At 51.9% G+C, this 19,551-nt stretch overlaps 1 protein-coding gene across 1 annotated transcript; it reads right to left on the reverse strand.

The window, feature by feature from the left end:
* Nucleotides 1–11,925: 11,925 nt before the first annotated feature.
* EXOSC5 (exosome component 5) lies at nucleotides 11,926–19,375 on the reverse strand. The gene is made up of 6 exons (XM_049787206.1): nucleotides 19,227–19,375; nucleotides 16,402–16,515; nucleotides 15,803–15,924; nucleotides 14,515–14,655; nucleotides 12,651–12,740; nucleotides 11,926–12,069 (listed from the first exon to the last, which is right to left on the reverse strand). Exons 1-6 carry the CDS (start codon nucleotides 19,372–19,374, stop codon nucleotides 11,977–11,979), a joined length of 708 nt encoding a protein of 235 aa, XP_049643163.1. The 5' UTR covers nucleotide 19,375; the 3' UTR covers nucleotides 11,926–11,976.
* Nucleotides 19,376–19,551: the final 176 nt, after the last annotated feature.

A 19,551-nucleotide genomic window follows, 5' to 3' on the forward strand; every position in this document is an offset into this window, starting at 1 on the left:
CGCAGCCACCTCTCCGTCTTAAGCCCGCCCCCTCGAGTCGCTCATTGGCTCCCGATATCCTCTCGGGGGCGGGGCAATTGTGATTGACGTCGTCACGACCCACTCTCCGGCCACCAGCCAGCGTCCCGCCATTTGGGGCGTGGCTGGGCCGCTGCCATCTTGAGTGTGGCGGAGCAAAGTTGGCGGGTTCTTCTTGGCAACAAATGCCAATCCATCTAAGCTCCTTTGCTCAGGTCCTCTCGCAGATTCGTTCCCATCAGGGCCTCAGAGACTTAGATCTGGGCTAAGGGGCCATCGCTTTCCTGTCTCTTAATTGGAAAAAAATAGCTAAAAAAACCAAACCCCTCATTCAGAGAAGTTTAGGGAGGTGGGTCTCCTTCCCTTTTTTGAGTTCTCGAGGCCTAGTAAATCTAACTTCTCAGAAGTACAGCCCAGTTCTGAGTAATGTGGGGGTGGAGGGATTGAGGAGAAAGAGTCTGAGAAATGAGGAACCGAAGCTTCTTTATCTGCAGAAAATCAGATTTTTTTTCTCTCTCTTTTTTTTTGGGAGGGTTGGAATGGGAAGGCCACATTTCGACAGTGCTCAAGGAGGATTTCTGGCTCAGGAATCCATTGGGGATGCTGGAGATGGAATCTGGGTCGACTGCATGCAAGGCAGACTCCCTACCTGCAGTATGATCGCTCTGGCCACTGAATTCTTCTGTTGTTGTTGTTTTGGGGTCACACCCAGCGGCACTCAGGGGTTACTCCTGGCTCCGTGCTCAGAAATCGCTCCTGGCAGGCTCAGGGGATCATAATGGGATGCCGGGATTCGAAACACCATTGGTCCTGGTCGGCTGCTTAGAAGGCAAACGCCCTACCTCTGTGCTATCTCTCCCTCCGGTGGCCCCTGGCCGTTGGATTCTTGAATACTAGACACATGCAGTACCTCTGGTGATCTTTCAAGGCTCTGGTCTGCAATGGGTGGAGGTGGAGGGCACAGGGTGACCTGAGTCAGAGGCACAGCGAAAGTTGAGGGGCTGCTGTGATTCAAGCCTTGTTTCTTTCTCCAGATAAGCTCCAAATGGGACTTAACTTCCTTAGTGCTTTTTAGAGAGGGAGCTAGAGCCATCACACAGAGCAGTGCTCAGGGTCACTCTTGTTTCCTGGGGACTATGTGATTGATGGTGGGGATTGAATTAGGGTTAGCTGCATGCAAGGCAAGTGCCTTAACCTATGTACTTTTGCTCCAGCCCCGTTAGATATTATTTTAAACACAATGGAAATTACAAATGTTAATCACCAATGACTGGAGTAATAGAGGGGAGAGCACTGTCAAGAATAATTGCTGAGTGCAGAGCCAGGAGTCAGCCCGAGCATCACGGGTAGGCCCTCAAACAAAAACAACCTTAAAATTTGCAAATTGGGGCTGGAGCAATAGCAAGGCACTACTTGCCTTGCACGCGGCCGACCCAAATTCAATTCCTGGCATCCCCAGTCAAAGAAAGGACTGGAGAGATGGTGAAGCAGATAAGACATATGGGGCCAGAGCATTAGCACAGCAGTAGGACATTTGCCTTGGCTGTCCTGAGTTCGATCCCCAGTATCTCATATGGTCTCCTAAACCTGCCAGGTTTGATTTTTGAGTGTAGAGACAGAAGTAACCCCTGAGTGCCACTGACTGTGGCCCCAAAACAAACAAAAATAGAAATTAATCCAATATGTCAGAAAACAACCATCATTGGCTGTGCTCTCTGTGCTGGCTACAGAAGATAGAACCTTTTGTATGTCATTTAATCCTTACACACACACACACACACACACACACACACACACACACCCTGGGTAACCGTAAACAACCATCATTGGCTGTGCTCTCTGTGCTGGCTACCGAAGATAGAACCTTTTGTATGTCATTTAATCCTTACACACACACACACACACACACACACACACACACACACACACACACACACACCCTGGGTAAGTAATAGCAGCTTTATTTAAGATGAAGGGACTAGGGCAAAATCACAATTCTGTTTGACTCCGTCAGAGAAATTTTTTTTTCATCACATTAGATGGTGTTCGAGGTCCCCTATAACTGTGCTCTGGGGATCTTTTGTGACACTGTAGATTCCAACCAGTTTCCTAACCCACAGTCACATTTCATGCCAGTGCCTTAATCTCTGTATTATCTCTCCAGCCCTCTTTATTTTACTTAAGTTTTGCTCTTTGAGCCACACCCCACTGTGTTCAGGGCTTATTCCTGGCTCTGTGCTCATAAATCACTCTAGCAGAGCTCAGAGGACCATATAGGGTGTGCTGCAGATTGAAACAAAGTCAGCTGCATGTAAGGTGCCCTACCCATTGTACGAATTCTCAGGCCCCCATAAATAGATTAAACTAATTTTGTTTTATTTTGGGGACACAGCCAGAGTGCACAGAGACACTGTGCTCAGAGTTTATTCCTAGCTCAAGGATCACACCTGCTGGGTCTAGGGCATCAAATGTGGTGCCAAGGATCTAAATCAGATTGCACAAAAAAAGGCAAGTGGCCCCCACCGCAAGTGTGGAGGGCATTTGCCTTGCTCATGGCCGACCTATGTTGATCTCCAGCAGTCCATATAGTCCCCCGAGCCTGCCAGGAATAATTTCTGAGCACAAAGCCAGGAGTAACCCCTGAGTGCCATTGGGTATGACCCCAAAACAAAACAAAATAAAACAAAAAAAGCAAGTGTTCTAGCCAATCACTTTTTTTTGGGGGGGGCCACACCCGGTGACACTCAGGGGTTACTCTTGGCTATGCGCTCAGAAATTGCTCCTGGCTTGGAGGACCACATGGGATGCCAGGGGATCGAACCGCAGTCCATCTTAGATCAGCCACGTTCAAGGCAAACGCCCTACTGCTGCTGTGCCACACTCCGGCCCATCACTTCTGTGTGTGTGTGTGTGTATGGGGTCACAGCCTACAATGCTCAGGGGTTACTACTTCCTGCTCTAGACTCAGAAATTACTCCTGGCGGTGTTCAGGGTAACCATCAGGATACCAGTCAGACTCCGGCCAGACAAACAACCTCCCCACTATGTACTATCGCTCTGGCCTCTCTGTCCCCTTTTATTTGTTTGCTTATGTTTTGGGCCAAACCCAGCAGTGCCCAGAGGTTACTGGCTCTGTGCTCAGAAATCTCGAGGCTGGAGAGAGGGCATGGAGGTAGGTCGTTTGCCTTGCATGCAGAAGGACGGTGGTTCAAATCCTGGCATCCCATATGGTCCCCTCAGCCTGCAAGTTCTGAGTGTGGAGCTAGGAGGAACCCCTGAGCACTGCCGGTGTGACTCAAAAACCAAAAAATAAATAAAAGAGGGGCCAGGAAGGTGGCGCTAGAGGTAAGCGCTAGAGTTGGACGGACAGTGGTTCGATCCCCTGGTGTCCCATATGGTCCCCCCAAGCCAGGAGTGATTTCTGAGCTCATAGCCCCGAGTAATCCCTGAGTGTCAAACAGGTGTGGCCCAAAAACCAAAAAAGAAAAGAAATCGCTCCTGGCAGGTTTGGGCATATGGAATGTTGGGGATCAAACCCAGGTTGACTGCATGCAAGGCAGACAGACACCCTACCTACTGTGCTATTGCTCGGCCCCTCTGCCCCCTTTTATAAATAATTATCTCTGTGAAGATACTTGAGAGTAATAAGTATCATGTTCCTCCAACCATTTGTCACAAAGGTGAGTCCTAACCCTCTTGGCAGGTCCAGGTGTAGGTTTCTGGTTGTAAGCACAGGCTCCAGGATTCACTGCTCCAGGGATCAGCCACCAGAAGGACCGGGTCACCCTGGACAAGGATGTCTTTGATCTCCTTATTGACTCCTGGTGCACATATTTTTGCTATTAAGTCACCCGGGCTCTGGAGATGCCTAGCAGATAGTGCAAATCTAGCCCATATAGTCCCACTCCTTGTCCATAAGTGCACATGTCCACTCCATGATGCTGCCAATGCTGTCTTCTTATTGCTTATTTGGGGTCACACTTGATGGTGCTCAGAGGGACCATTTGGTATTTGGGGGGACCAGGCTGTGCCTTTTGCATACAAAGCCTGCACCCCTGAGGCTGAATGGGATAATACAGTGGATCAGGTGTTGACCTTGCACCTGGTTGTCCCAGGTTCAGTCCCTGCCACCCTATACGGTCTCTTGAGCACTTCCAGGAGAAATCCTTTTAATTTTGTTTAGTTTTTTTTTTTTGGTTTTGGCTTTTTTTTTTTTTTTTTTTTTTTTTTTGGTTTTTGGGCCACACCCGGTGACGCTCAGGGGTTACTCCTGGCTATGCGCTCAGAAGTCGCTCCTGGCTTGGGGGACCATATGGGACGCCGGGGGATCGAACCGCGGTTCGTCCTAGGCTAGCGAAGGTAAGGCAGGCACCTTACCTTTAGCGCCACCACCCGGCCCCTGGTTTTGGCTTTTGGGCCACAACCAGTGACACTCAGGGGTTACTCCTGGCTAGGTGCTCAGAAATCGCTCCTGGCTTGGGGGATCATATGGGACGCCGGGGGATCAAACCACAGTCCATCGTAGGTAAGCACATGCAAGGCAAACGCCCTACCACCTACACCACTGCTCCAGCCCAGTAGAAATCCTTGAGCAGAGCAAGAAGTAAGCAAGCCTGAAACACATCTAAAAGCAACCCAAATTAAAACAAACCAACACACTGTGCCAGAGAGGTAATATAGTGCGGAGAGAACTTGCCTTGTACATGTGGCCAACCCAGGTTCCATTCCTGCATTCCTTATGGTCCCACGAGCACGGCCAGAAGAGATTCCTGAGTGCAGAGCCAGGAGTAATTGATGGGTGTGGGACCCTCCAGAACACAGGCCCAAACACACACACCAAAGCAAGCACTTCACTCCAGCCCTATGAACCATCTCCCCGACCCTACAAATGTCTTGTGTCCAGAGCAGATGCTTGTATTGCAGTACTTACTATGAGGCTCCCTCAAGGCCCAGCTACCAATCTCCCAGATGTACCCGCCTTACTGTATGGCCCTTTTTGAGCAGAGTTATTCAAGATAGCAGTATGCTCTTGGTCTGTGGTAGAGACAAGAGCTCCTTCCAGTGGCCAGAGAGGTAGCACAGGGTTTAAGGCACTTGCCTTGTTTGCTGCTGACTCTGCTTTTGTTGTTGGTTTTATTCTGGTTTTGCTGCTGGTGGTTTTTTGTTTTGTTTTGTTCTGTGTCACACTTTGGCTAATTCCGGCTCTGTGCCCAGGAATCACTCCAGAAGGTGCTTAGAGAGACTCCTTTGGGGTGCCAGAGATTGAATTCAATTTGGCCCCCCATGTGAGGCAAGCAAGTGCCTTACATGCTGTCCTATTGCTCACTCTGGCTTGCCTCTGGCACAGATGATGAGTCCCTGAGCACTGCCAGGGAGAGTAGCCCTCAAGCACCACTGGGTGTGGCCCTCAAACCAAGTAGCTGCTTTCCCTGCTTATCTTTTTTTTTTTTTTTTTGGTTTTTGGGCCACACCCGGCGGTGCTCAGGGGTCACTCCTGGCTGTCTGCTCAGAATTAGCTCCTGGCAGGCACAGGGGACCATATGGGACACCGGGATTCGAACCAACCACCTTAGGTTCTGGATCGGCTGCTTGCAAGGCAAACACCACTGTGCTATCTCTCCGGGCCCCCTGCTTATCTTGTTGAATGCTCCAGGAATTAAAGAAGTCAGAGCTTCTGGTACCCCCACAGTAACCTCCACATTCTCCAGAGAAGGGGGAACTGAGGAGACTGAGGTTGATGGTGGCCAGAGACAGGAAGTAACAGGAAGTGATGAAGGTCCAGGTTGGTCTAGGCTCTAGGGAACAAAAGAACCCCCAGAGCTCAGAGATTTTGGGGCCATGCTGTGCTGTAGAGAATTGGGGAGCACATGTCCACACCTAAAAATAAGTGGGAAAAGCCTAGGTGTGCAATAAGGATCCCCGGAAATCCCTGGGGCACTGACCCTACCTTGGGCCAGTTCCAAATCCAAATTTAATGTGTCTGTTTCACCGAAGTGATGAGCCATAGGAATATCCGGGCAGAGGTGGGGCCTTGGGAAGCCTGGGGTGGGGCACCTAGCGCCCTGCCCTACCCCCTATCCCTCTTCACTGCTCTCTCTGCCCATCTGCCAGAATCTCTGGCAGAGCCAAGTGCACTTGCATCTGCTCTCTCTGGAGCGTGCCAGCGCCAGCTTCTGGACTTCTGGCAAGGAGCCGTAGGCCAGGAGCAGCGGGAACTCTGGCTGGCCTTGTGACAGCAGGGAAATCCTCACTGACTGCCCCTGAAGTTTTTTTATAAGGGGAAACCCATGAGAGCAAGGGTAATAATGGGGTGTGTGGAGGGAGGGAGGCCCCCTGATGGAGAGGGGAGGGAGGGTCTCCTAATTAGATCCCATGCTATCTCTCCGGCCCCAAGATCTACAGCAATGATGGAAACAGCATCTTTCAGCATCAAGTGCTTCTCTTTTTTTTTTTGTTTTTTGTTTTTTGTTTTTTTGGGCCACACCCGGTGGTGCTCAGGGATTACTCCTGGCTGTCTGCTCCTGGCAGGCATGGGGGACAATATGGGACACCGGGATTCAAACCAACCTTGCAAGACAAACGCCGCTGTGCTACCTCTCAGGCCCCAAGTGCTTACTTCTTTTTTGGGGGTGGGGAAGTAATAAGCAGCGGTGCTCAGGGGTTACTCTGGCTCTGTGCTCAGAAATTATTCCTGGCAGGCTCAGGGGACCATATGGGATGTCAGAAATTGAACCCAGGGGGCCGGAGAGATAGCATGGAGGTAAAGCGGTTGCCTTTCATGCAGGAGGTCATCGGTTCGAATCCCGGCGTTCCATATGGTCCCCCGTGCCTGCCAGGAGCAATTTCTGAGCCTGGAGCCAGGAATAACCCCTGAGCACTGCCTGGTGTGACCCAAAAACCAAAAAAAAAAAAAAAAAAAGAAATTGAACCCGGTTCGGCCACATCCAAGGCAAACACCCTACCCATTGTGCTTTCTGTCTGGCCCCATTGAAGTGCTTGCTTACTTCTTTGGGAAAATGTTGGGCATGAGGAGTGAGCCTAATGAAGGGCTTTATTGTCTATTACTGTATGCTGTCCCATCTAAGAAGCAAAAACCCTACAGGAACAGTAAAGAAAGTGGGGTTTGGGGACCAAAGATAGGACAGAAGGTAGGGTGCTTGCCTTGTATGTGACTGACCTGGGTTTAATCCTGGGCATTCCATATATGATTCCTGGAGCCCACCAGGAGTTAATTCCTGAATGCAAAGTCAGGACTAAGCCCCGAACACCACCGGGTATTGCCTAAACAAAAGAAGAAATTGGGGTTCTGGGCTCAAGAAATAGCACGGGTTAAGGTGCTTGCCTTGCAGGGCACTGAAATAGTTCAGTGTATATGGCTCTTGGTTTGCATAGTGCTGGCCTGGATTCATCACCATATGGTCCCTGTGCTTTGTTAGAAGTGACCAAAGAGCACACAGCCAGGAGTAAGCCCCGATTGCTACCTGGGGTGCGCACCCAATCCATCAATAAAGACCCCAGTTGGTCAAATATGTCTCTGACTCTTCTATTTCTCCACCTTGCAGTGTATCCCCAAAACAAAAAATAGAAAAGGTGGGCCAGAGTGATAGCAAAGAAGACAGAACGTTTACCTTGACCCGGGTTCAATGCTCGGCATTCCATAGGATTCCCCTAAGCCTGTCAGGAGTCCTTTCTGAGCGCAGAGCCAGGGGTAACCCCTAAGTGCCACTGGGTGTTGCCCCCAAACCAGCCCCAAATAAAACTAAAAAAGGTTCTTTCCCGACAATGCGAAGAGACATGTTTGATCCCAGCACCTCACAGTCTCCAAGGTCACCCCGAGCCCTGTTGAATGTAGCTCCAGCTCCCAGCTAAGTCCCCCCAAAAAGCCGGGGTTCAGGGGCAGGAGCGATAGTGCATCCTGTATGGGGGAGATCAGGGGGATCTTTGGCATCCCAGAGTGTCTTTGAGCACTTCCAGGATTAATTCCTGAGCGCAGAACCAGGAGTAACCCCTGAACATGGTCGCGTGGGTTACCCCAAAACAAAACCAAATAAAGTGAGGCTCAGAGAATTCTTTCTAGTGCGCCAGTCACACAGCAAGAGCCTTCGCGACTCCTAGCAACCACATGGATCCGCACCGCACCCCACCCCTGGAAGGGGGCGACAGTGATCACAGTAGCAGCAGCTAAAGGAGCCTCAGTTTCCCTGTGCCCTGTCAGCGGACACTGGGCTGCGCGCGCCAGTGCGTGTTCGCGCGCACAACCCGCTGCTCTCATTATGGGGGGTTGGGGCATGCCAGGGAGACGCTGGGAATCGGGGACACCTTTTAGGCCGGCCTCTTGGGTGGGGGCGAAGGCCCGCAAGATTCCGAGAACTCCGATCCTTCCCCGCACGTCCAGCTGCGGGGTGGGAAAGACTCACGCCCCGCCCCGCACGCACCCCACGCACCAAGCTGAGTACCCCCAACTTCGCCCCCAGGGACCCGGGCTCAGTGACTGCCTCTGCCCCAAGCTCCATGGTCCCAGGGGCTGTGAGGAACAGCGGTGGGGACATCACACCTCCCCAGGGCGCGGTGTTGGGGACCTGCGGGGTAGGAGACCTTGGGGAGATAATGGGCGCGGGCTTAAGGCATGAACCTGAGTGCTGGGAAGAGGGAGGCCAAATTAGAATCTGCTTAGCCTAGATAGGGGTTTTGGGGAGCTGGAGGAAGGGTGAGGAGCCTGGTGGAGTCTTGGATTTGAGAGCAATGGAGAGCGATCATGAACCCCTTGTTGGGGGTGAGTGGGGCCCCATGAAGCTGGGGCAAGACTGGGAGCTGAGCCGTATGTGGAATGGGGTGGGGGCTTGCCTGCATGATAAGGAGAGAGGTTCTGAGGAAGCTCAGGTTTGGGGGACGCAGAGCATGAGTGTGTCCATGTGGTCCAGAGGGGATAACCTTTAGAGCTTTAAAAGTCCTAAAAACTTATTTGGCCACCTGCCACATTTTTTATTATTTATTTTGTTTGTTTTTGGGCCACAACTGATGGCATTCAGGAGTTACTCCTGGCTGGCTCAGGGGACCCTATGGGATGACAGGGATCAAACTTAGGTTGGCTGTCTGCAAAGCAAACACCCTACCTGCTGCACTATTGCTCCGGCCCCACCTTTTTATTATTTGGGGGCCAGGTGTTTGGGGGCCTTACCCAGCAATGCTGAATGTACCTACAGGGTACTGGGGATTGAATCTAGATCAGCCACAAGTCAGTGCCTTCCACCCTGTGCTATCTCTCAGGCCCATAACATTGCATTCTTTTTTTTTTTTTTTTTTTTTTTGGTGTTTGGGCCACACCCGGCGGTGCTCAGGGGTTACTCCTGGCTGTCTGCTCAGAAATAGCTCCTGGCAGGCATGGGGGACCATATGGGACACCGGGATTCGAACCAACCACCTTTGGTCCTGGATCGGCTGCTTGCAAGGCCTCCCTAGTATTCCTTTATCTTATAGGGTTTTTTTTTTTTTTTTTTGACACATCTGGCGGTGCTCAGGGCTGACTCCTGGCTCTGTACTCAGGGATCACTCCTGGTGGTACACAGGGAAGCATAAGGGATTCTGGGGATTAACCTAGGTCAACTGCATGCAAGGCAAGAGCCCTCCTGGCTGTCCTGTGGCCTGGCGCCACCTAGTGTCCCTTCTGAGACAGAATCTGTCCTGCCTGCAGGTCTGTTTTTTTTTTTTTTTTTTTTGGTTTTTGGGCCACACCCTGTGACGCTCAGGGGTTACTCCTGGCTATGCGCTCAGAAGTTGCTCCTGGCTTCTTGGGGGACCATATGGGATGCCGGGGGATCGAACCGCGGTCCGTCCTAGGCTAGCGCAGGCAAGGCAGGCACCTTACCTCCAGCGCCACCGCCAGGCCCGCCTGCAGGTCTGTTAACAGAGAGGCAGGCCTCCAGGGATCTCCAGGGAGGTGGAGGGTTGGATTGTTGTTGTTTTTCCTGGAGAAAACAGTAGGCAAAAAGGAGATGTGCGATGCACACCCAGGCCATCCTCTGCCCGCAACCTCCAGTGACAGCGACTCTGACTGAGCAGAAGGCGGCTTTTTGGTTTTGGTTTTATGGGCCACACCCAGCCGTGCTCAGGTGTTATTCCGCTCCTGGCAGACTCAGAGGATCATGAAATGCCAGAGATAAAACCCGGGTCTGCCCGGGGGGTCGGCAGCGTGCAAGGCCCTACCGCTGTGATATAGCTCAGGCCCACAACAAAATCTTAAGCCAATCAGTAGACTCTTCTTTTCCACTTTATTTATTTTGGTTTTTGGGTCACACCTGGCAGCGCTCGAGTTATTCCTGGCAGACTTAAGGGACCTGGGATTCGAACCGGGGTCCATCCTGTGTTGGCCACGTGCAAGGCAAACACCTTACCACTGTGCAATTGCTATGACCCCTCTTTTTCACTTTCGTTGTAGGACTTCAGAGACTCACTTTTCCTCCTCTTCAAAATGGAACTAATTTCTCTCCAAATTCTGAGATGCAAATGCCCCCCCCCCCCCCCCGAGTTCTCCATGGCCAGTGTCAATATTCCCCCCCATCACCCATGGCTGCAGAAGGAAAAAGCAGATGAGCACAAATGAAGGAAGGAACTGGGCTGTCCTGGGCCCTCTGGGTAGGCTTCATTCCAGGTGGAATGAAAGGGGACCTAAGGACCAGCCAGGCCGGCCCTTCAGGCTCCTCCTGGAACAGCAGGGGCTGTTCAAGTCCCATGTGGGGAAATGACGAGTGCTTGAATCTAGGGAACTGGTTTCTTTGGGGGAACACCTGGCAATGCTCTCAGGTTACTCAGGGCTTACTCCTGGCTCTGAGCTCAGGAATCACTCCTGGTGGTACTCAGGGGACCATATGGGATTCTGGGGATTGAACCAGGGTCGACTGTATGCAAGGCAAACACCCTCCCCACCACATACATCATCGTGCTACAGATGCCACTGACTCAGGCTCCTCAGATTCCTCTGGTCAGGGAGATTGGGGTCCCACTCCTCTTACTCCGCCTCCCTCTAGAGATTTCCAGTGGATTTTGGGCTTGTTTCCAGATCTCTGAATTGAGCCATTGGGGCCAGGAAGAAGGCTCAGTAGCTTAGTCGTTTACCTGTTGGCCAGGAAACACAAGCCCATGAATTCAAAGCCCAGAGCTGCTCACACGAGCTGGGTACGATCCTAACTGCTGTGGGTGTGGGGACAACTTCCCCAATGGTCCTGAACCTTTGAGGGGGAAAATTAAAGGAAGTGGTGCTTGGACCTTTCTGAAGCCCTGAAGAATCCCCTTCCCCCATTCCTGTTCTTGCTGTATAGCCACATGGGCCATCTGATGACTCCCCAGTACCCACCAAATTTCTGCCAATTTGTTCCCACCTGAGTCCATGAACTGACTTCTCAGCTGCCTTCCAGATCATTCTCAGGTATCCCCCCCAGATCGGGTAACCTCAATGGAGGTGTGGAACTTAGCTCTTCCCAAATTCTTCTTTCTTGCTTTTCTGGGAGGAAACTAGGGTTGGGAACTGGGTCTCCTGCCTGTGCTCCGGCCCCTGAAGTCTCCCAAAAGCTGCTGACTCCTCTTTTCTCGCCTATCAGGTGTCCCACTGGAAAGGGGCCCAGGCAGCTGTGGGAATGTCAGACCCACATTTTAGAAAATGGGGCACTGGCTCTTTCCCACCCCCACCTGGGACAGGAGTCCAGCTTGCTTTTTTGGGGGTCATATCCAGCAGGACTCAATGATCATTCCTTATGGGGCTGAGGGGGCTGTATGGGGTGCTGGGAATTGAACCCCAGTCAGCTGCTTGCAAGGCCAATGCCCTCCCTGTTGGACTATCGTTCCAGTTCCAGACGCCCCATTTTCCCTGAGTCACAATTCCCAGGGTAATTGAACAGAGAATGGAGGCAGGTCGGAGAGGAGAGTCTGGGCTGGTTTATTGTGGGGGTGGCGAGTGGTGACCCGTCAGCTCTTGGAATAGCGCCTCTGCAGAGAGTCCCGATAGAAACGGAAGATGTGGTGTGTGGCGGCCTGGGCTGCGGCTAGACAGTGCTGGAGCTGTGGGTAGGGAGAGCTGGTAAGACTGGGGTCCTCCTGCATCCCCACACCCATCTATAGCCAGCCCCACCCCCACGTGAGGGGGTATCTCCAGGCATGTCGCCGGGTTCCCCACTACTTGGGCATCTAAAATTTCTGAGTAGATGGGACGAGGGTGGAATTTTAGTCACAGCCTCTGCAACTCCCAAGTTGTTCTAATTTTCTCAGTGCCTGGGAGAGGGGGAGATGGAGCCCAGGGCCTCCCTGTGCAAAGGCAGGTGCTCCCTGCCTGAGCTCCATCCCTGGCACCCCTAAGCCCCAAAACTTGAACTGACACATGTTGTCAGACTCACGGCAGCTCCAGATTGCAAAAGTCCCTCGAGATGGAAATTAGGCCCAAACTATTTGGGGGGAAGGACTTTGGGGAACCCCCTTCCTCCTGATTTTCTCCATCAATAAGGCTTTCCTGGAAAATCTCCACAAAGCTTCCTGTGGCTCCCCAATGTGAATCCCCCCATATCCTGAAGAGACCCAAGGAAGAGGCTCTCTTTCCCCTTTAGGGGTGCAGATTCACCCCCACTGCCCCCAGATAAGGACGATACCTCAGCATCTGTGTAGAGTCCCTTGGTGGTGGACATCAACAGCTTCTGATCCACGCTGTCCAGGGCAAAGGTCAGGACTGCCCGGGCCTCCTGGGGAGGAAGGACACAGGGTGGGAGCTGGGCTCTTCCAGGATAGGTCTCCCCCAAACTGGTCTATCTGGACCCTCGAGGACATGGCTCTGTCCCCTGTGCCCTTTGGCTTGAGGGCAGCTCGTGAGGGGGTTTGAGCCGAGTGGCCAAGTGGGGCCTTTCAGCAAATGCATCCCTCCACCCTTCCAAACACTCCTCCTCACACCGCATGCTGGCGTGGGGGGGGTGTTGATTGCTCCAAGCATTAGGATTCCTGCCCCTCGCTTCCCTTGCTGTGCCCCAGGGGCTATAGCAGGTGCACTGACCCCTTCCTTGGTTCCTCACTAGCTCATTCTATGGCCAATCTGGAGGGAGGCTGGAAGAAGGGGCCACAACAAAGACCCCTCTCCCCAAGAGCAGACACCCAGCTCCAGGGAACTCCTGAGTGTCTTTGTACATGTGTGTACATGTATGTCTCTGCATGCGTGTAGTGTGCTCACACATGTGTCTCTGAGCATGTGTCTGTGCGTGTGTAGGTGTGTATACATAGTATGTGTGTTTTTGCACTCAGCAGCCAGGACATAGCCAGGTCAACCCAAACCCAGGGCAGCTGAGACTGGCTAAAAGTCTGTTTGTCTTTCACAGGGGCCATTCCCAGCAGTGCTGGGGATCATCAGGGCTATCGGGGATGACCAGGGAAACACAGAGTTCAGGGTCTTACAGCTCCACCCAAACCACCTGTCCCTGCCTCCCTTCCTCCCTCCTTCCTGTTTCTTGAGCATATTCAGCAGAGCTCAGGTGAGTGCTCTGGGGCTTCGCCTCACTTGGTCCTGGGGATCGACTCTGAGGACCCTTCCTGAGCCCTCTCAGGCTTTTTATCTTTTTCTCTTCCAATTTTGGAGCTGTACCCCGCAATGTAGCTGGGAACTGAACCGAGATCAGCTACAAGGTCAGTGCCTCACACCAAACTGTCTCACCAGCCTCCTCCTCTGTTCTTGCTCCTGCAGCTCCCCTAGGACCACAAACCCCAGTTCTGGGCATTCAAGGTCCCACTGGACTATGCATGCACTGAACAAATATAAATATGTGCCAGTACCCGGAGTCAGTGTGTGGAAACTGCTCACTAGCTCCTGCACTTGTTTTTGGAGGCGGCTCATACTTGCTGATACTCAGGGCTCACTCCTACCAGGGCTTTGGGGACCACACAAGCATTTTACATGCTTTATTAGAATTCTAGTCCCTACCTTTGAGCCTTTTCTTTTTCTTTTTTTCTTTTTTTGTTTTTGTTTTTGGGCCACATCTGATAGGGTTCAGTGGACCATATGGGATGTTGGGTGTTAAATCAAAGCCCTTGGATGGTGATGGATGGTGATGGGATGGAGGAGCCAGCCCCATCCAGGGATGTTATTCTATACTGGGGATCAAACTCAGGTTGGCTGTGTACAAGACAAATGCCCTCCCTGCTGTGTTATCTTTCCGGCCCCATTGAGCCTCCTCATTTTGCTGTTGTTTTTTTGTTTGTTTGTTTTTTGTTTGTTTGTTTGTTTGTTTTTGAGTAACCCTAGTAATGCTCAGGGGTTACTCCTGGCTCTGTGCTCAGGAATAACTCCTGGCAGTACTTGGGGAACTATATGGGATTCTGGGGATCAAACCTGGGTTGGCCATGTGCAAGGCAGATGCCCTCCCTGCTGTACTATCATAATGGCCCACTTTTGAGTCTCTTAGAAGGAAGCCAGGAGGCAAGAGGAAGAGGAGATGGTGGGGAGTGGTCCCCTCGAGATGCCATCACACCTACCTTCTCTTGCTTGGCTGTAGGGTCCAGCACGAGAGTGCCATCAGAGTCCAGGGCACAGGTGACCCCGCAGAAGAGAGCCCGCATGGGCACCCCTGCATCCACCAAGGCCATGCAGGCAGCGTTCAGGCAGCAGGCAAGGAGCTGAGTGCCAGTGGTTAAGAAACGGCAGGTTGTGGGACTGAAGCTATAGTATAGTGGGTTCGATCCCCAGAACCCCATATGTCCCCTGAGCCCAGCCAGGACTGATTCCTGAGTGCAGAGCCAGGAGTAAACCCTGAGTGTCGCTGGGTGTGGCTCCTTCCCCAGCCCAAAAAGAGAAATTGTTTGTTAGGCAGGCGGCCCCTCCGCACACCTCATCCTGTGGCAGGTCTGGGTTACCAAGCACATAGGCAGTGCCAGTATATTGCCTTTGCTGGGGTCAACACTGTCACCCCAGCTCCAGAGTCCAGTCTCCAGGGTCGGCATGCAAGGCCAGGCAAACAGCCTATCACTGTGCTATCACTCCAGCCTGACTTCTCTTTCTTTTTTATTTTGGTTTTTGGGCCACACCTGTTTGATGCTCAGGGGTTACTCCTGACAAAGCACTCAGAAATTGCCCCTGGCTTGGGGGGGACCATATGGGACGCTGGGGGATCGAACCGCGGTCCTTCCTTGGCTAGCGCTTGCAAGGCAGACACCTTACCTCTAGCGCCACCTCACCAGCCCCCTGACTTCTCTCTCTTAATGGGTTACAGCATCTCTCTTCCCATTGCCCTAGCAAGGGCGCTGGAAACAGACTTCTGCCTCTTGGGCCCAAAGAACCAGATCTCTCTAGACCAAGCCAGAGACTCTAGTCCCAAGTCATGGCCTTCTGAGAGACCTGGGCATGAGTCCTGTCTCCACCATCCTGGCAGTGCCGCTCTGGGCAGGTTTTGCCTCTCTCTGGGCCCGGTTCTGCACCTAAAACCCAGAACTGTGAGATCACCAATGGCTGGGCTAAGAAGCCAGAACCAGAAGGCCTGTGCTCAGGTCCTGGTACTGCCACCACACTGGGTAGTTATGCTCACCTCGCAGGGTTACAAGTCCCTTGTTTGCCACACCAGGAATTAAAATAAAATGGTTCTGTATATATGAGTGGAGCACCCGGCTCCTGATGAGCACTCAGACTGTGCCGGCCATTCCTCTTCAATGGGAGACACCCTGCAAGTGTTTGGAGATGCTAACATAGGGTATGTGTGCTGCCAATGGCAAGAGGCAGCCTAAAGAGGGCTTCCTGGAGGAGGCAGCCTGCTCAGGGGTGAAAGGATACAGAGCCAGCGTCGCTGATGACCTGCAGCACCACAGTGATGGAGGTTCGGGGGTGCAGGGCCCCCAGGACCACGGCTTCACATGTATTCCTGATGAGCCTCTCTCGGCTCTTCTCTGCGACACCTGGGGAAAATAGGGGAGGTGTGAGGAAGCTGGGAGGCAGGTTGCTCCTGCTCTCTTACCTGGTGCCTCCAACCTCCCTCAGAAAAGGGTCTACAGCCCCACAAGAGGGTGAAAGGATTCCTGACTGCCCAGTAGTACCAAGCATGGAGTCCATCCTCCCCACATCAGTTGCTGTCTGTTCCCCCACCCTAGTGGGCCCTTGAGATGCGAAGACTAAGGCTCAAGGGGGAAGAAACAGGTTTATGGAGAAGAAGGGGGGGGAGAGGGAGGGGGAGAGAGGGAGAGAAAGAGAGAGGGAAAGAAGGCAAAAGAGAGCAGAAGGGAGGGGAAAGGGAATGGAGGGGAGGGGAGAGAGAGACAGAGAGTTGGGGGGACTAAAGTGAGAAAGGGCCAGGGGGAGAGACAGTGCCAGAGCAGTCACTGAAGCTTAAAAGGTGCAGAAACACTGAGGGAGCAGCCAAGTGGCCAGCACAGTACCAGGCAGTCCGATCTTGGGCCTCAGGACAACCTCAAGCGTGGCCTTGTTGAAGATCTCTTTGCTGACCTTGACCTCAGCTGGCCCGTACACCCCGGCCAGGACAGAGGTGTCCCCTGCAGAACGGTAAGGAGACTTCAGCATATCTGCCTGTTGCAGTAGTGCAACCCCTCACATCACCCCACCACAGCCTGCTCTGGTGGGACCCTGTGTGGTTGCAGCCTGTTCTCTCAATGGTCAAATGGGGAGGGTCAAGGCACTGCCCTGTGGGGGGACGTGAGGTGGGGAGACTGCCCCCTGATGAACCTCCAACATACTTAACGTGTCATAGCTTTTCCACCCGACTAACCACCAGTCGAGTTCCCTTCCCTCAACTGCTAATCACAGAAGTCAGGGTCACCTCTGACTTCTTGGTGGCCTCCTCCCACCAAGTGAAAGAAAGATAAATAAAAATAGGGCTGGGGAAAAAAAATAGGGCTGGGAGTGTGGTTCAGTGGTAAAGCATTTGCTTTGCACATGTGAGGCCCTGGACTGTATGCCTGGAACAGCAAGGCTCCCTGAGCACCATACCAGGATTATTCCCTTAATAGAGCCAGATATGACCTTCCCCAAACCAAAACCAAACAAAAGAAATGAAAAAAAAAATACATTTTACAGTGAGATTCCTACACATTCATGCACAAGGAAACAAAGCAAATACCTCTGGGCTGGAGTGATAGCACAGTGGGTAGGATGTTTGCCTTGCACATGTCCAACTGGAGTTCAATGCCTGGCTTTCCATATGGTCCTGAGCCCATCCAGAGTGATCCCTGAACTATGCTGGGTGTAGTCTCCCAAAAAGACAAAGATCTCACCCAACATTTACCATTCTTGTTCCTATTCATTTTATATCTGGGGGTTCCCTAGGCATGGGGACCCCGCCTCTGCACCTAGGCCTGGTATACAGTCCTTGTTGGCTTTCTGCTCCAACACTTTCTTTCTTTTTTTTTTCCAACACTTTCTTATTTTTCTTCTTTTTTTTGTTGATTTTGCTCCAACACTTTCTCCTTGAGAAAACCAGTCTTGAAGGCAGCTCTGCTCAGTTTGGAGCCCGCAGTGGCTCTATTTATTTATTTTTTCATTTAACTATTTCATCATATTCTTTACATTTTTTTCTAATTATTTTTGGGTCACACCTGATGGTGCTCAGGGGTTACTTCTGGCTCTGTGCTCAGAAATCACTCCTGGGGGGCTGGAGAGATAGCATGGAGGTAGGGCATTTGCCTTGCATGCATAAGAACGGTGGTTCAGGGGCCAGGTGGTGGTGCTAGAGGTAAGGTGCCTGCCTTGCCTGCGCTAGCCTTGGACAGACCGCAGTTCGATCCCCTGGTTTCCCATATGGTCCCCCAAGCCAGGAGCGACTTCTGAGCGCATAGCCAGGAGTAACTCCTGAGCGTTACCGGGTGTGGCCCAAACACGTCCCCCCTCAAAAAAAAAAAAAAAAAAAAGAAAATCCCAGCATCCCATATGGTTCCCTGAGCCTGAGTGTAGAGCCTGGAGTAATGCCAAGCACTGCCGGATGTGACCCAAAAACAAAAACCAAAAAAGAAAAAAGAACTCACTCCTGGCAGGCTCAGAGGACCATTTGGGACCATCTGTCCTGTGTTGGCCGCATGCAAGGCAAACACCCTACTGCTGTGCTATCTCTCTGCCCTGCTGGCCCATTTTTTCTAATTTTTATAGAAACACCGTGATTTACCAAATTGTTCATAACGTAGTCATTTCAGGCATTAAATATTTAAACATCAGTTCCACCACCATTGTGACCTTCCCTTCACCAGTGTCCCCTATCTCCCACCCAACACTTTAGCCTGCCTCTATGCAGGTACAAACAAATTTACTTCATATTGTTTGTTACAACCCAAAATCAGATGAAATTGTCAAAACTTAGATCACGAGGGTTAATGTGACATGATTGTTATATTTCTCCATGGTGCTTCTAAAGTCAATGTGTAAGGACTGATGGGCTGTGGTTGGTGTTAGTTGAGCCTTCTCTTCTGTGTTACTGTTTAGGTTCAACGAGCTTGGAAGTTTTCTATAGAAATTTCCTACCAGATTTCCTGTGAGTCTACTGAGCTAACACTACTATGAAATATTGAGGTGTTGCTCAGTCATGCAATCTAAGATTTATAAATCTAAAATAAATTTGATGGGGCTGGAGAGATAGCATGGAGATAGGGCGTTTGCCTCGCATGCAGAAGGACAGTGGTTCGAATCCAGACATCCCATATGGTCCCTCGAGCCTGCCAGGAGCGATTTCTGAGCGTAGAGCCAGGAGTAGCCCTTGAGTGCTGTCAACTGTGACCCAAAAACCAAAATAAATAAAATAAAATAAATTTGATGGCTTGACAGTCTGGTGAGATAAGTCTCAAAGCTGGGCTGTTTCTATGGAAGGGGTGTAAGGGGTTGGCATGGGGCTGCTGTAGTTCCTGCAGAAAAGAGGGGGAATAAATCTGCAGTGAGGCGGCAACGTGGATGGACAGCACAGACCCCACTGGCCTTGCAGCCTGAGTGTTGGGCACACACTCAGCATGTGGACAGACCTATGTCCCTTCATCCCCAAAGCAAACCTGCGCAGGAGCAGCCTTAGTCGGGGTTTCCTTAGAGGGGGTTCCTGGAGCAGCTCTTTGGGACACTTCACCAGATGCAAAAGAAGATGCAAAAAGAGATCCCGTGAGGCTCAGGACCATACAATGGGATGCTGAAAATCGTACCTGGGTGCATGTGTAAGGCAAGGGTCCTATGCACTATAGCACCATGGCTCTGGCTAAATGAGTTAAGTTCTTACCTTGCAGGAAAGAGGCAGAGCCATCTGGTCGGGACAACAAGTTCTGCTCGCAGGCAAAGTGCCGGAGGCTGCAGCCAGGGCCCCGAGGAACAGTCTCTGCTGCACACTCAGCGCGTACCTTGGAGTCGATCTGCATGTCCATGATCATCTCCAGCCTCACATGCAATCAAAATCACTTCCGGGAGGGAAAGCGCGCATGCGTACAAGCAGTGTCCCCAGAACGCAGGCGCCAACTAGGCCCCCTGCCTCTTCCCCTCCTCCTGGCGGCCCAACTCGGCGCCGCACGTGGCTCCTCGTTTACTAACAATCTGGCCCCACCACCCCG

The sequence above is a fragment of the Suncus etruscus genome, chromosome 14 (genome assembly GCF_024139225.1).
Source record: "Suncus etruscus isolate mSunEtr1 chromosome 14, mSunEtr1.pri.cur, whole genome shotgun sequence".
NCBI classification, from domain to species: Eukaryota; Metazoa; Chordata; class Mammalia; order Eulipotyphla; family Soricidae; genus Suncus; species Suncus etruscus.

Coding starts and splice junctions, on each gene's coding strand:
- EXOSC5 (XM_049787206.1), bottom strand. CDS start 19,374: ATGATCATGGACATGCAGATCGACTCCAAGGTACGCGCTGAGTGTGCA. Junction 15,925..16,401: donor GCCCAAGATCGGACTGCCTG/GTACTGTGCTGG, acceptor TATTTTCCCCAG/GTGTCGCAGAGAAGAGCCGA. Junction 14,656..15,802: donor TCATCAGCGACGCTGGCTCT/GTATCCTTTCAC, acceptor ACTGGCACTCAG/CTCCTTGCCTGCTGCCTGAA.